The 16476-nt window shown below is 42.1% G+C and overlaps 1 protein-coding gene across 1 annotated transcript in view; it reads left to right on the top strand.

The window, feature by feature from the left end:
* The first annotated feature begins 523 nt into the window (after positions 1-523).
* CCL28 (C-C motif chemokine ligand 28) overlaps positions 524-16476 on the top strand; it is a 16803-nt gene continuing 850 nt past the window's right edge. The window contains exons 1-2 of the mRNA XM_065905364.1: positions 524-681; positions 13864-13990. Coding sequence (XP_065761436.1) covers positions 612-681; positions 13864-13990 — 197 coding nt within the window. The 5' untranslated portion in view covers positions 524-611. The remainder of the gene's footprint in view (positions 682-13863; positions 13991-16476) is intronic.

Genomic DNA, 16476 nt, shown 5'->3' with positions numbered 1-16476 from the left:
GTCATATTACCTTTCTCCTAAATAGTGAGGCTAACAGCTTCACTGGAAACACGTTGGCTGCCAACCAAGACCAGAGTGGAGTTGAATTTTCCCATCTTTCCACCAGATAATGCTTTTTATGACTTGCCACCTTTGTCCCTAGAAGCTCAGTTTCAACAAACTACTTAAAAACCCTGATTCCTTTATGCAGCGGTTCTCAGTAGAGGTGTCCTTCAGAATCCCCTATGGAGCTTTTCTTAAGACTCAAATTACTGGGCCTCTGCTCCAAAATTTTGATTTATAGCTCTGTGCAGGAATTCATGTGGGCAGGTGTTTTTTAATTGTCTCCCAGTTCTGGGGCACACTTCCAAACTCACAAGAACCTCACCAGATGGCAGATCACAGATCACCACTGACATCGCCTGAGCCCCAGGTGGTGGAAAACAGCTCTGGTCCTGAGAAAGAGCCCAGTTTCAAGGAAAGAAACATGAGAAAGAGGTACCCTGGCACCTCCCAGGGCGGGGCTTTCTGGCTTGCTTTCCTCCACGCTCTTTCTCTGCACCCAAGGACTCTTTTAGCCTCATTTCCTGATCTCACCGCCTCGCCTCTGCTGCTGTTGCACTCGGGGGCAGATGGGAATGCAGCAGACAGGACTTGCCCTCCTGGCTTTGGCTGCCTGTGCGGCTTTTCGCCCCTCGGAAGGTGAGTGGGGGGTCCGGCTATCTCAGCCTCCAATGGAAGGAGGGGGTCTGCCCTCCAAGATGGAGCTGGAAGGAACGAGGTACCGCCAGCAGTTAGGGGCAGGAATTTCCAGTTATCTCCATGAGAATGGCACACATTTCAATCCCTCATCTCCAAGAGGCAATTTCAGAAAGGAACCTCATTTGAATAGGAATATCAGTAATTTGCCACCTGTGTAATTTTGAGCAGTGCTTCCTTTTTTTGATGATACTATCTTAGAAAATCCCCCAGTAGAGGCTGAACGAGAGCCTATTAAAGGCTGTCTTCAGCTATCTCCCCCTCACTCTACCTGCTAAACTATCTAAATACAAGTGTGCACATTCCTGGAAGAAAGATAAACTTGACCTCTGGTTTAGGATTTGGCAAGTTGCAAGCTTTCAGACCAAAGTCAGCCCTATGGATACTGAAAACCAAAACTTCAGTCTGATCTTACAAAAGGGACTCAGGAAAAAGGAGATTGAACCATACAAATTATATCAGAGAGAACTTCTATTTTGAGTTGCTGGCATCTATAATGAAGATTATAACTGCATTTAGACTGGAGGCAATCTTTTCTACTGTATTTAGGAAACCCTAAATATAGGTATTTAATACTTGACTGATTTGACTCTTTTCCACTATCTTCTTTTCTGAAACTTTACCCTGAATAGATTCTCTAAATTCAGAACAGAGGTAAAATGTAAATTTTGTTTGGTCTGCTTTTTGAAAACTTCAGGCAGCATTTTAAATTGACGGTTTCACACACACATAGTGGTGTGTACACACATAAAAACTGGATTTTAGGGCTTCTCCTGAAAAATCAAGTCTGGGAACACTGGTTCCACTTTCTCTGGCAAGAATGAATAGAGCATACTATCCCTTTGCCATTCACCTGAAACTATCACAACATGGCTTATTAATCAGCTATCCCCCAATACAATATAAAAAGTTAAACAAACAAACAAACAGCTAAAGCAGACTAGCCTCTTTCCTTCTCTGGACAGAGAGAAGGACATCCTACTAACTGCTTGGCTATTAACATCCTATTAACTGCTTGGCTCCTGTAGGCATTTGCTTAGGGACTCCCAATATAGCACCCCAATGTGCAGAACTTAACTAATGAGCACAGTTCTTCATCTCTATCCTTCTATTTTATCAAGGCAAAAAGGTTTTCATTTTATGTTTCTGTAAATTTTTCAGAAAATTTCACCATGGAGATTTTAGGACTCAGATCCATTGTTTCCCAAAAGTCTACCAGCTAAGGCTTCATTCCTAGTATTGGCAATGCGATTTTTTTTCTCTTTTCACATGAAGCTTTGAAACAAAGGTGTATATGTCTCCCCCATCAGCTTCTTGGCCTGTTTCTAGCCTTCCCTGTGGCAGAGGCAGCAGCAGCACTCCTCCAGGAGAGGCGGGAGGGAAGGGCAGGCAGAGGGAGCAGGGTGATGAGGAAAGCCCTGCCAGACCCAAGGCCAAGGTCTGCTTGGGAATGAGTTCTGGCAAAGTGGGTGGAACAACAAAACACTGGGGTGTTTGAAAAGGAACAGTTGGTGATGATAAGAAAGAGCTGAGGAGATGTGACTAACGTTCTGAGTTAGTCTCAGGGCTTCTCCTAAGGTGGTTTGTGTGTTAGTCACTCAGTCATGTCCGACTCTTTGCAACCCCATGGACTGTAGCCCACCAGGTTTCTCCGTCCACGGGGTTTTCCAGGCAGGAATACTGGAGTTTGTTGCCATTTCCTTCTCCAGGGGATCTTCCTGACCCAGGGATTGAACCTGGGTCTCCCACATTGCAGGCAGGCTCTTTACCATCTGAGCCACCAGGGAAGCCAACGCAGTTTGGGTCACAGGAAAATCACATTGTCTGGGAATCTCCAAGTTTCTGCCGTTTAGAAATAAGTGATGTACCTTCCTTTTTTTGGTGGGACATGTATTAATATTAAGTTAACCTTAAAAGTACACCCCAATATATATTGTTGTTCACTTGCTAAGTTGTGTTCGACTCTGCAACCCCATGAACTGCAGCATGCCAGGTTTCCCTGTCCTTCACCATCTCCTGGAACTTGCTCAAACTCATGTCCATTGAGTCAGTGATGCCATTCAACCATCTCATCCTCTGTCGTCCCCTTCTCCTCCCACCTTCAATCTTTCCCAGCATCAGGGTCTTTTCCAATGAGTCAGTTCTTCACATCACATGGCCGAAGTATTAGAGCTTTAGCTTCAGCATCAGTCCTGGTGAATATTCAGGATTGATTTTCTTTAGGATTGACTGGTTGGATCTCCGTGCTGTCCAAGAGACTCTCAAAAGTCTTCTCCAACACCACAGTTCAAAAGCATCAATTCTTCGGCACTTAGCCTTCTTTATGGTTCAACTTTCACATCCATGCATGACTACTAGAAAAATTGTAGCTTTGATTAGATGTACCTTTGTCGGCAAAATGACGTCTCTGCTTTTTAATATGCTGTCTAGTTTTTTCATAGCTTCTCTTCCAAGGAGCAAGTGTCTTTTAATTTCATGACTGCAGTCACTGTCCAGTGCTTTTTGTAGGAAGCTTCCATTCAAGGGTCTGTGTGTCTCAAGTACCCTGTGGAGGTTGTAAGGAATGCAGGCTGGGAGGAAGGTCAGGATGGGAGGAAGGGAGGTGAACACTCCCTATGGCTATTGCCTTGGGCTCAGGGAAATAAGGAAGTGGTCTCTGTCAGTCTGAGACTTGGAAAATATGTTTTGTTTCCTAAGGCATTAAATGTTCCATTATCTTAATGGTGCCTACAGTGGCCATCTTGATGTGATGGCTTAGTAACTGGCATTCCCCAAATGTTCTGTATAAATCAGGAAGCGGTTGACTTACCCATAATTAAAAGTCTTGGATTCTACCCAAAGATAGGGCAATACTCCACCCCCAATGAGGTGGCTGCCAATTCCCAGAAATCAATTCTGACTCCATAAAAATGTCTATTATTCAATGGCCAAAAGCCAGATTCTTTGAAGTCACAACCCAAGGTTTGTGGATATTACTGTTTTTATTTTACATTAAAGACTAAATGTCCACTTTGTCCAGCAGATACAAGTTGGGGGATTTTGCTTCATTGAGTTCCAAATTGGCTTTCTTCAAGTTTCTTCTGATAATCTGCCTTCTCAGAGTAGGATGGCTCCTGATTAGAGATATGTGCTAGGGACTTGCTGCTTGAATCCTGAAAGAAAACTTTATCTTTTGTTTGTTTCAGTTTTAGCAGATTCACTGCAGAGGGTTGCCAAGAATATACATCTGTGCTTGTAAACTGGGCCTCTCCATTGCATCAGGAGTGGTCCCCAAGAGGCCAGACATGACATGCCCAGTAACCTTGGTTTCTCTTCAAGTTTGCCCTTCAGTGTGTTCTGTTTTTAATCTAATTTTATTTTTAATTGGAGGTTAATTACTTTACAATGTTGTGATGGTTTCTGCCACACATCAGCATAAATCAGACATAGGCTTACATATGTCTCCTCCCTCTTAAACTCCCCTCATATTTGGTTTTTTTATGTTCTTTTCTATGTCTAGAGAAGCAGAGTGACTTCTTATAACACAGTAGCAACTGTCTCAAATTTCAGTCATATATGGACTCCTGTAAAGAAAAAATTCTTTTTATTCTTAATGATGACATATAAATTATTTTACTACATCACTTGATGTATAAATATAAACCAGGCATAGACCCCATATATACACAACTTGGTGACTGAACAACAGCAAATATATAAATATATATTTATACAAATATAAATTTATATAATAAATTTATTATAAACATAATAGATTTATATATTTACATAAATTTATAATTATAAATTTATGTATGTTAAATACATATATATAAATATATATTTGTTGTTGTTCAGTCACCAAGTCGTGTCCGACTTTCATTCATTCCCTGTTACACAAACATTATCTCAGGGCTCCAAGAAGTATCTGAGAGGACTTTATTTGGACACAGCAGTTTCGTGCATCATGGTTTAGTGAGTCCTTCTTGCCTATGTGGTGCAGCAGTGGACACATTTGTTTGTAGGTATTCGACGTATGATTTGGCTCCATTAAAGTATGAAATTCACTAGAAGCGGAAATGTGTCCCCAACCAAGTATAATTGGAACATTTAAGTGCTGTCATTCTGTTTTTTTTTTTTCACTTTAAAAAATTTAATACCTATTGCCATTTTTAAATTGTACTTGTAGACTTGAGATACTGACAGAAGCCAAGTGAATCTTTCTTATCATTTTCAGCTTTATCCTGGGAATATTTCTCTAACAATGGCATGTGCCTTTGTTCTGTTTCCATTCTACTGTGTTCTCTAAAGTGTTACTTGTATTGGTGTTTTCCAAACTGCATTTCTAATAAGCCCCCAGGGGACACCATACCATAACTCTGAGAACCACACTTTGAGTAGCCATACATCTAAGAGAGGAAGCTGGGTCACCCTCTACAGTAACAGAATCCTTAAAGCTCAGAATCTAATTGTTATATCACGAATTTGCAGTGTTTTACTGTTGGTCTTATAAAGTCTTGAGTAAGGAAATAGTTAAAGCCTTCTCTTAGTGACCAAAATTGCATCACAGACATAAAGTCAAATCAGAGACAGACATTTGCAGCAAATTAACCATTTAACTCTCTGACACTTAATATTGGAAACAACAATGACAACCCCAAAGCAACAGGAACATTGGCAAGAACACTATAGTAAAATATAATACTTTTAATGAGATACTAATAACATCTTTAAAATATTAAATATAATACAAATGATTTATCATATTGAATTAGCCCCTAATTACTTGAGGGTGGGAGGATGGCATGTTTTTTAAAAAGCACTGTGCAGTTTTAGGACACTTGGGATATAAGACCTTGACCAAAAACTTATTTTTTAAAAAAAGAAAAGCACTAACGCCAGGCACTGTGCTATGTGGTGTGGGCATAAAGATATGCCGAGGGAGTTCACAGTCAAAAGGCATAGTCATATAAACCCTAAAATTTATACATATATAAATATATAAAACCAGAAAAGCACATGGCACCATAAGACCTCAGATCCATGGGGGGAAAGGGCAAGACTGGGAGCAAGAAGGCAACTGGGATGCTCCGTAGTTATCTGATGACGTCTGGAACTTGGGCAGTGATAACAGCGACGAAAAGCAGGAAGACAAATCTGAGAAATGTCCAGGGAGTAAAATTTACAGGTGTTTGTGACTGGCTGTGGACTGCAGGAAGAGGTAGTGATATACAAGTTTCTGGCTTGGGTAATGGTAAATGATGGTTAAATGAGATGCGGACCCCGGTGAGGAGAGTATTCGTTTGCATTTGAACCCAAGCGATGTCCTGTAAAAGGAGACCGTCAAAACAAAACCCCCGAAACCTGACACAATCTCAACAGTGTAAGTTTTGGTTTTTTTTTTTTTAAACCTGCGTGCATCAGAAACGGGTAGATCAAGCAACAACAACAACAGCAAAACTAACGGAGGTGGGAAAGACATGCCCAACACATCTGCTTTCCCCTTCAGCTCCAGGAAGGGCTGCCCCGGACGCCGGAACGCGTCCCCTGGAGCTGCGGGGCAGAGGCGGCGAAGTCCCGGCGGAGGGCGCAGGTGCTTGCGGTTCCCGGGGATGGCGGCGGCGGAGTAGCCTCGCCGGCCGCAGGGCCCCACCCTCCTCCAGCCGCAGTCCTTGTTATCCTTGACCGGGGCTCCGCTCCCGGTGCTCTCCCGAACGCGGGCTGAGACAGAAAGCCGCCCGGCAGGTTGCGCAGCCGCAGAGCCGGAAAAGCGGCCGGACGGGGCCCAGGGGAGCTGCAGGCGCCACCCGCTGCCCAGCGCCGGCGCTCCGCCCCGCTTCTCCCCTTCCCTGAGCTGGGCGCTCCGCTCCAGCACCCAGCCTCCCGACCCGCGGCGCCCTCGCCTGCAGACACGTGTGCTGGGCCAGCCGTCAAGGCTGGGACGCCGTTCTGCTTGTGTCTTTTCCCCATTTTTGTTTTAGTTTTTCCTCTGATTTTGCTTTTCTAGGGACATGAGTGGAACACCTGTCAACTAAAGAAAATGCATACCTTGAGAGTTGCCAGTTACGTTTCATGTGGGACAGTATGAGGATTGTACCCTGGGAGACACCACCTCAGCTAGCTCTGAGAAACTGTTCCAAAGAGGTAGGGGGAAGACAGTCTGTATGTGATTTTGGTAAAGGCGGACTATATGCAATCAAGTACATAGTTTTTGTGGAAAGTTTCTGCTGGACTCCTGCAACTTCTGCTAGACGTGAGAAACAATCGTCACCATGAAGAATTTTAGTGCTTTTCCAGACATGAGGATCCACAAGAATTGCACTCATAAAATCAGCTCCTGAGAATATCTCTCTGAAGACCTGTCCTGCCAGTTTCCTGGAGCGGAGTGCCTCACTTCTGCCCTCCACCCTGAACTCCTTCAAGGGGTGTTGGAGGTCAGCAGCTGAAGTCCAGCAGGATTTAATCCTTGTAGAGGGAGATGGCAAGCACCCATGGCAGGTGCCAATTTGTGGCTGACACTCAATTATTTTATCCTGTTTGTGTTTTAAATAAATACACTTATGCTAGACTTAGCTCTGTCCCACCATTATAATAAATACCATTTCCATTGTTTTCCAGAATTAATATTTTGTGATTCTCATTTAGCCTATGAGTTGAAGGTATTTTTTTAGTTTCTGAGGAAATGGTATTTGTAAATTTATAAATACATTATTATTTAGATCAAAGTTTTTAAACGGTTACTTTGCACAGGAACTGCCTATTAAAAACTCTATATAATGGAAAAAGAACTCTTAACTACAAATAATGGTGTAATGTAGGGGAGAGGAAAAAACAACTTTCGTTTCATCCTTCTAGGTTCTTTACTAGGACCCCTATAACAAAAGACAGATTAGTAAGAAAAAAGCATAAAGTTTATTTAATGGGTGCCTTCACAAGGAAATGAAGACTCAAAGAAGCAGTTTGAGTCATGGCTTTTATATAAAGTTGGACAAAGTGGTAATTTGTGAAAATGTGAGAAAATGAACTTGAACTAAGGCAGTTAAGCATGGGAAAGAGACGAGGAAGATAAGGGTTAGTTTAACAAAGTTTGTACAGATTTTCCTTGGCTGCAACTTCATGTCTCATGGAGACACCATCTCATTTCACCCAGAAGGTTGGAAAATGCTAAAAATTTCTTTCTTCCCCAGGTGCAGGTGCCGGGGTCCAGCCTCGGCAGGATCCAGGGGGTACCCTCAGGATGAACGGCGTCGGCGAGAGAGAGAGACGTGAGACTAGCCTTGATAGGGCCAAGTCTGCAAGGGAGGGAGAGAGAGAGAGAGAGAGAGAGAGAGCAGAGAGTCTGGCAGAGTCTGGCAATGCTTTATTTTTTACCGTGGCTTTTATACCCTACATTAGTACATTTCTAAGGGGAAGATAGTTTAACATTACATCAGCTTGTTCTTCACAAAACCAGGGTGTTTTCTGCATACTTCTTTGTTTATGAGGGTCTTGTACATTATCTTTTGGCCTTGGGGCCTATCAACAGTTTTGCAGGTCAGGTGATTGTAAACCTATTTTCTGTTTCTATGGTGACCTTAACTGAAAGGTAGCAGTCTCATAGGGCAATAGTACAGAGTAGAATTATATTCTTGTTAACACAAAAATTAATCTTTCTGCAAAAGTTGTCAGTTGCGTTTATCTAAGAAGTTTACCCCATACAGACTCTGCGGCTTCAGTTAGGCAGCTTCTACCTAGCACTCCTGGCTGACAATTAACAACCATCTCATTGTTACCACACTAGGGCTAAGTTCTTATTTCCCTAGATCTTTAACTTTATTAACAGTGGTCTCCACAACACAACCTTAGCACATTAAAGGCAAAAATACAGCAAGCAAAACACAGCAAGTAAAACATAGCCAGCAAATCACAACCCAATAACCACCTATAGAATAATTTTCTTATGTTTTCCAATAGGACTCCTTTACCCCTTAAAAGGGCTCTATATCTATTAGGGCTTTTATATAATCAGGTTCTTTATGTTATTTTATGATTAGGATATTATAAGCAATCATGTATATTAGTACCAAGCGCATAAATGCATTTGGCTAACAAAACTACCAGCAAAGGAGTTTGAATTAAAACACTCCTTTCACCCTAAATAATTTCATAAAATACCACCACCTGGGAAACTTATTGATTAAAATTCTAAATTGATTCTTATTTGGGAAGAGATCGGGGAAGGCCTTCCTGCCTGTGTCAGAGAAATTAGGGAGTAGTCCATTGAGGCAGGCATCAGAAAGACAGATATCATCTTTAAGGTGAGAGCCGGGGGCAGCTTTCCGAAATCCCTGAAAACCTGATCTGCCTTGCCTATCAGGCTTTCTCCTCATGACCTTGTCATGGGTGGGATCTCGTGAGCTGGCCTTTTCAAAAAACCCCTGATAACCTGATTCGCCTTGCCTGTAAGGTTTTCGCCTTGCCCGTAAGGTTTTTCTCCCCTATGGCCTTTCCAAGGGCGGCGGGGTCCCGTGTGTTGGCTCCCTGCATGCAGGGAGAGTACCTTTTACTTGGAAGTTTTGTATCTTGCTTTTAGGAAGGTCAGAGTGCCCTTTTTGCATCTGCTCTTTTTCTGGCTTTAACTTAAAATAATCAACATGCCAGAATGGAATACTTCGGGGTCATGTGTTCTGAATTCTTTCAGGGACAAAATATTAAAAATTTTAGATGAAATGGACAATTTCTTAGAAAACTATCAAAACTGATTGAAGTTATAGAAAATCTAAATAAACACATAACTCTTAAGGAAACTGAGTCAGAGTTGAACATCTTTTCTTCAGATAGACACCAGGCCTAGCTGGTTTTACAGGTTTTACCAAACAGTGAAAGAAAAGGCAATTCTTGTCTTACACAAACTTTTCCAAATAATAGAAAAATAGAGAAAGCTAACTGATGCATTGTTGGTGATTAATGTAATGTTAACACTCAAAACATTCAAGGATGACTTCAGGGGATTAAAATATAGACTAATCTTTTCTATGAGCATAGATGCAAAAATATAAAAATGCAAAAATAAAAATGATTTTATAGTTACATTAATTATTGAAATCAGAGGACATTCCTGATGGTTCTTTTTGGGGGCTGCGCTGGGTCTTCATGGCTGTGAGCAGGCAGCTCTGATGAGCCGGGGCTGCTCTCTAGTTGTGCTGTGCGGGCCTCTGGTTGTGGGGCACGGCTCCAAGGCTCTAAGTACTGACTCAGTAGCTGTGGCTCCTGGGCTTAGATGCTCTGTGGCAACATGGGATTTTCCCATACCGGGGATCGAACCAAACCAGTGTCCCCTGAATTGCAAGGCGGATTCTTAATCACTGGACTGCTAGGGAAGCATGGATTGTTCTTTAAAAGTGGAAATATTCTGACAGGAAGTTGCAGGAGAAAACCTCTGGGGGGTGATGTTATCTACAAGAATCTTACCTTCGCCCTAGTCCTAACCATCCCACAAGCTTCATTGCCTAACTTGTGTACTCTTCAAAGGATTCTTGGTCTTTCTTGGCCTATTGTATTTCCAGGTGCCTCACTAGGGCACCAGTCACAGCTACAAACACCAAATATGCTTGCCTGCCTCTTGTTTTTTGATAGTTAATCTGATAGGTTAAGTGATCTCCAGGTGAGTCCGTCTTACCTTTATATCTGAGAAATGTCATCCAGTTTGTTAAGTACATATAGGTCCCCGGTGCTTTTCTGGGTTAAAACTGTGCTTTTAATTGATGTCAGCATTCAGATAACTCGAATTCTTAAACACATAAGTTCACCTATGATTCTTAATTCCCACATAGCTTTTAAAAGTCTGTTATAGCCACGCTTTCCGGGAAACAGACTCACTCAGAAGGACAATGCAGATAGTGGAGTGCAGTTTATTACACCGGCGGGCCCAAGGCAGAGTCACCTCTTAGCCAAGGACCCCGTCCAGCATTTGTGAAAATCTTTTATACCCCATGTGTACGTGTCCAAACCCACCACCTACCCCATGTGTACGTGTCCAAACCCACCACCTCAATTCCCTTGAGACTTACATAAACAAAGGCAGGGTAAATACAACTACAATAACCCCATCATTCCCGTGTTATGTGTTCAAACAGTCAATAATCAATCAGCCCGCAGTTACATTCCAAACAGTTAATAACCGATAAGCCTGTGCTTACATTCTGATAGATAGTGTCAGGGGTGATTAGTGTCTCTTTTCTCTTAGGCGATGAGTAACCTGGATATGATCTTCAAGGTTCCCCTGTCCGGAGGGGGTCTTATCCTTCCATTGTCGTTCCCACAGGCACTAAGCAGAGAGTTCAGAGTCCACTGGAGAGGCAGCCGAGCACGATCAGCACGGACAGGCCTGAGATGGAGTCCAGGCCCTATGAATTCCTTCTTCAAGTCCATTTCAGATTTTATAGTTGTCTGGGTCACAACTGGGGCTGCCCTGGTGGCTCAATGCCAGAGAATCTGCCTGCAATGTGGGAGGCCCAGGTTCAATCCCTGGGTCAGGAAAATCCCCTGGAGAAGGGAATGGCTACCCACTGCAGTATTCTTAGCTGGAGAATCCCATGGATAGAGGAGCCTGGTGGGCTATATCCATGGGGTCACAAAGAGTCGTGACAACTAATAGAGGGTTCTGTGTAATAGTAACTGTTCATTTTTCTCCTCCCAGGGTCTAACATACTGATTCAATATAAAAGAACTTGGAGACACAGTTATAGATAGAATTCACATAGTAATATAGTAAGATGGGTGAATGAATGGATAGTTACATGAATAAGTCCAAAATCTTGTTTGGGGTATTAAAACAACTTTACTTGGAGAATAGGAGCACAGTGTAGCCAAAGAAAGGAACTATTAGTTTCAGGAAATCAATGCATTAATAAATGTGAGAACCAGCGTTCTGTTCTCCCATTGCCCTTTTTTAAAAAAAAAAAAATTGAAATAGGGAATTTCTTGGCAGTCCAGTGGTTAGGATTCAGTGCTTTACTGTCATGGGCCTTGCTTCACAGTTCAGAGTGGCCAAGAAAAAATGGCATTTAATGTAGAGAGTTCACCAGTGGTCTAGTGGTTAGGATTTAGGGCTTTCACTACCTTGATCTGGGTTCAGTTCCTGGTGGGAGAACTGAGATCCTGCAAGCTGTGAGGCACAGCCAAAACAAAAACAAAAATGAACAAAGGAAGTATACAATTCAGTGATTTTTAGTATATTCACAGAATTGTACAACTATTACTGCTATCTAATTTCAGCCTGTTTCATCACCCCTTAAAGAGACCTTGTATCTGTTAGCAGTCATTCCCCATTCCCTCCTACTGCCACCCCTGGCAAACACTAATCTGCTTTATGTCTTTATGGATTTATCTATGGACATTTCATATACATGGGATCATACCATATATGGCTTTTTAAACCTGATTTCTTTCACTAATAATCTCTTCTTGTCCCAAGATCAGAGACCTCTGTGGCTTAGAGCTGACACAACTGAGGGATTTTAATCCTAATTTAGGGGCTAACTTCGGTCTGTTAAGACTGCCACTTGCAGCCATATTTTCTAACTTTTTAAAAAATGTATTACCCACTTGGAGGAATGGGAAGCATAGAATATTGCGTGCAGGTAGCATGTGCAGGAGGAATTTGCGGATACACATTTTAGTAGGGGACTAGGTTTCCTTTCATATTTGTGTTGCCCTTTTCTCCTTTTATCTGGGTCACATAGTTTCTCCTAACTTGACTTCCTGCCCTAATCACACCCCACTTATCCCCACTTGCTCATCACTGCAAGACAAATTTTTCCAAAACCCTTCTCTTTTCTCGATCTTTTTTTTTCATTCTTTTCATTTCTCGATCTTTAATGGAGTCCATTTCAAAAAAGATAAACCTCCTTAGACTAACATTCAAGGCATCAATGATGTGATGTCAGTCTATCTTTTGAACCATATCCCTCATCAATCAGCTTCTGAGTAGCTTAGTTCAGACAAAGAGGTCTATTTATCTGTATTCCCTAAGTGTGCCCTGTACTTTCCTATCTCAGAACTCTTGACCGTGCACTTCATTTAGCCTAGACAAGTCTTCTCCATTTTTTTGCCGTCCCTCCAAATCCTCAAAGATTCAGTTAAGTCCTTCCTGGGCAGTTAATTTCAAATCTGCTCCAGGGACCCATGTGGTTGGTCCCCTCTGAGTTTTTGGGACACTCTATCAATCTTGCTTCCTTAAGCAAGTCCGGTCGCAACACCACTACCCTCATGTTTCCTTGCTTTATGTCTTTGTTTGTGCTTAGTTTTATCTCCTCAAAATACAATGTGAGTTCTGGAAGGTGGAGGCGTGTCCTGCTCTGTGGTCTGCGTACACAAAGCCCCCAGTAAGTGATTGCTCCTCCTTCAAGCAGGTTAACATTCTGTTTCTCTGGAGTCTCCAAGATAAAGCCAGGCCAGTGTTCTATAGATGGGGAAAAAGTGGAAACAGTGGCAGATTTTATTTTCTTGGGCTCCACAATCACTGCAGATGGTTACTGCAGCCACAAAATTAAAAGAGGCTTGCTCCTTAGTAGAAGAGCTATGACAAACCTAGATGGCATATAAAAAAGCAGAGATACTACTTTGCCAACAAAGGTCCATATAGTCAAAACTATGGCTTTTCCTATGGTAAAACCATAAGAAAAGCTATGGTACTGATGAATAGATGTGAGAGTTGGACCATAAAGAAGGCTGAGCACCGAAGAACTGATGCTTTCAAATTATGGTGCTGGAGAAGACTCTTGAGAGTCCCTTGGACTTCAGGGAGATAAAACCAGTCAATTCGAAAGGAAATCAGCCCTGACTATTCATTGGAAGGACTGATGCTGAAGTTGAAACTCCATTAATTTGGCCACCTGATGTGAAGAACTGACTCAATGGAAAAGACCCTGATGCTGGAAAAGATTGAAGGTGGGAGGAGAAGAGGACGACAGAGGATGAGATGTCTGGATGGCATCACTGGCTCAATGAACATGAATTTGAGCAAGCTCCGAGAGATGGTGAAAGACAGAGAAGCCTGGCATGCTTTAGTCAATGGTGGTTGCAGAGTTGGACCTGCGTTGGCGACTGAGCAACATGTGTTCTATAAACCATACGATTTCACATTTCTTTCTTTTCTTCTTTCAGCCATACTTCCCATTGCCTCCAGCTGCTGCACCGAGGTTTCCCATCATATTTCCAGAAGGCTTCTGGAAAGAGTGACGACATGTCGCATCCAGAGAGCTGATGGGGATTGTGACTTGGCTGCTGTCATGTGAGTGCTCTTTGGCAGGAGGGCTAAACCTGCTGAATGACCATTTCTCCACCAGTGAACCATAGGTTGGGGAGACTCTGCCTGCTACCCAACATACAGATCATTATTTGAACAAGAGAGGGGGGCTGGTGTGAATGCACTCTCTCAGTTCCAGGATGTCCAGAGCCCCACGTTAGCCCTCCGCATCCTGCACTGCAGTGCTCTGGTGAAGGCGAAATAATTTTAGTCACCAGACAATGTGCATGACTTTCCTCAGCCAAACGAGGGACGTTCTGAGTGGAGAAAGATTAAAATGAAAAAAAAAAAAAACAAATGAAAACAGAAGATGATTCTCTATAGGAACAGAAACGATACAGGTTTTCACTTCAACAATGGAAAATATGATCAAAAGCATTTTAAAAAGGACTCAATTTTAGTTAAAGGGAAACTATGAAGCCAATCATTTGAATCTAAAAAAAACTTCATTCAAGTACAGTTTTATAAATTGACACCTCTGTGCTGATAAGACATTGAAAGATATAGAGTGCTTATGACTTAGTAAGATGGTTACTTCTCAAGTAAGATGAAATTGGACTATGTCTTATTTTGTAATCATAAGTTACATGATTACATGTTAAATCATCTCTTTTGTGTTTCCTTACATTCGACATAAAAAGTTAAATGTTCTCTGTTTCCAAATTGTTTTACTACAGAACATGTTTTTACTTACCCAAAATGTAGTCCCTTAACTATGTTGTTTTTTTCAACGTTTTCCAACTTTTGGTGCCCCCAGTCTTCCTAATTTTAGTTTAGTGTGTTTAGTGGTATGTCATCTCAATTTTAATTTGCTCTTCTTGAACATTAGTTCCCTTGACTTTGAATATGTATAAAGACTATAAAGTTTGAGATAAGTGTTTCAGATGCAGAAACCATTGCAAGCATTGAAATGGCAATTCCGAAATAGTATGCATTATTAATCTCAATTAACTAATACAACTTAACTCACAGTGAGTTAAATTTATTTCACCAAATTTATTTCATTGTCCTTTTCTGCCTAGAAATAGGTCCTTTCTTTTCACACCCTTTACACAATCACTGTAATAGCTGATGTCTGAGACAGCAGTCTGCTTGTTTAAAATTTGTCTACAGTGACTTCATTAAAGAGTTTCTAGCTCTTTCTACACATAAACAAAACACAAAGGTGTATATCTTGGGAAGAGGGCTGAGTTTTCTTGAATCACATAGACGTTATCTGTTAGGAAGAAAATTTAGAATTATTGAATAAAGTTGTTTGGGAGGCTTGAGTACTTTTACAAAAATGGTTGTTGAAAGGCTATTGTACTTAGAGAAATGGGCAAAGAAATAAAGTTTAGGGATCAATTATAGTTATAATCTATGGCAGGGCCTTCCTTCAAAATCCACTGGACTGTCACTAGCTACTCTTATGTGTAGAAAAAGAAAAATCGAAAGATCAGCCTAGTGGTTTCTTAGCATCAAACTCTTCACCTAGAAATTCACAACTGAGGGGCTCAATGCCCACCAGAATATTGTGGAATTGGAGGAGGGCAGGGAGTGTGAAAAAGGCTACCCCCTTATCCTGATGGAGACACGTGTGATACAAGTGTAGGTTTAAGCAATCTTTAAACTTAAGGGTTTTAAAACACCAGCACATCTTGGGTCTGAGCACTATGTTGTGGCAGCTGATTTTTCTGCTTGCATTACATTGAGGGCTTGAGGCCCCACTGAGCAGGCCTTTGAAATCCCACATGGCAAGTGTTGCTGTGTTCCTGTGCTTCCCTCCTGCCTGGATCCTCTGTCTGCATTCCCCCATCCAGGTCTCTCCTGTAGCCCCAGAGCCAGTGCCCCTGCCTGGGGCTCCTCACTCCCCAAGCAATGCTGGCGTTGAGTCCTAGTTCTCTCCCTTGCAGCCGATGGGCTTATCTGGCCGTCGGTGGGGTCCTTCTCCCCTGAGTGTCTGCTGGGATTCTTGCTGACACCACGGGGTAAGGAGAGAATTTAGTCCTTTGGAAAGGGTAGGAACTTCAGCTCTTTCTTGTTTGTTGTTTTGTTTGTTCTCCATGTTAGTGCTATAGCCAAGTTTTCTCCTGTAATAGCTTAAGGCAAGCCAATGGGCCATAGGGAGAATTAGCTTTTCTTTTGAAGACCTCTCAATCTAATACACTTAGAGATGTTTTTAAGATGCCTCCTATTAAGATGCCTCACTTCTTTTAAGTTAATAATCCCACATGCTGGCTTTATCATGCTCAAGTGTATTCAAGCCTTTCCCAACTTTTCATCCCATTTCAGAAGTCCCCACCTTAGCTGATGTTTCCTCTTGGGTCATCTGGAGAAACAGCAGCCTACTTTCTATCCCCACTTGGTTTTTTTCCCGAGGAGAAGGTGAGGGGTTTCCATTTATCCAGATACAGAAAATATTGTGTATGTATAACCAGCAGGATTTTGCAACAGTTAATAAGAGCTGGTTGGCATCTGATGGGGAATTAAAA

This window comes from Muntiacus reevesi, chromosome 14 (assembly GCF_963930625.1).
Source record: "Muntiacus reevesi chromosome 14, mMunRee1.1, whole genome shotgun sequence".
Lineage (NCBI taxonomy): Eukaryota > Metazoa > Chordata > Mammalia > Artiodactyla > Cervidae > Muntiacus > Muntiacus reevesi.
This window is presented reverse-complemented; position numbering and strand designations above follow the sequence as displayed.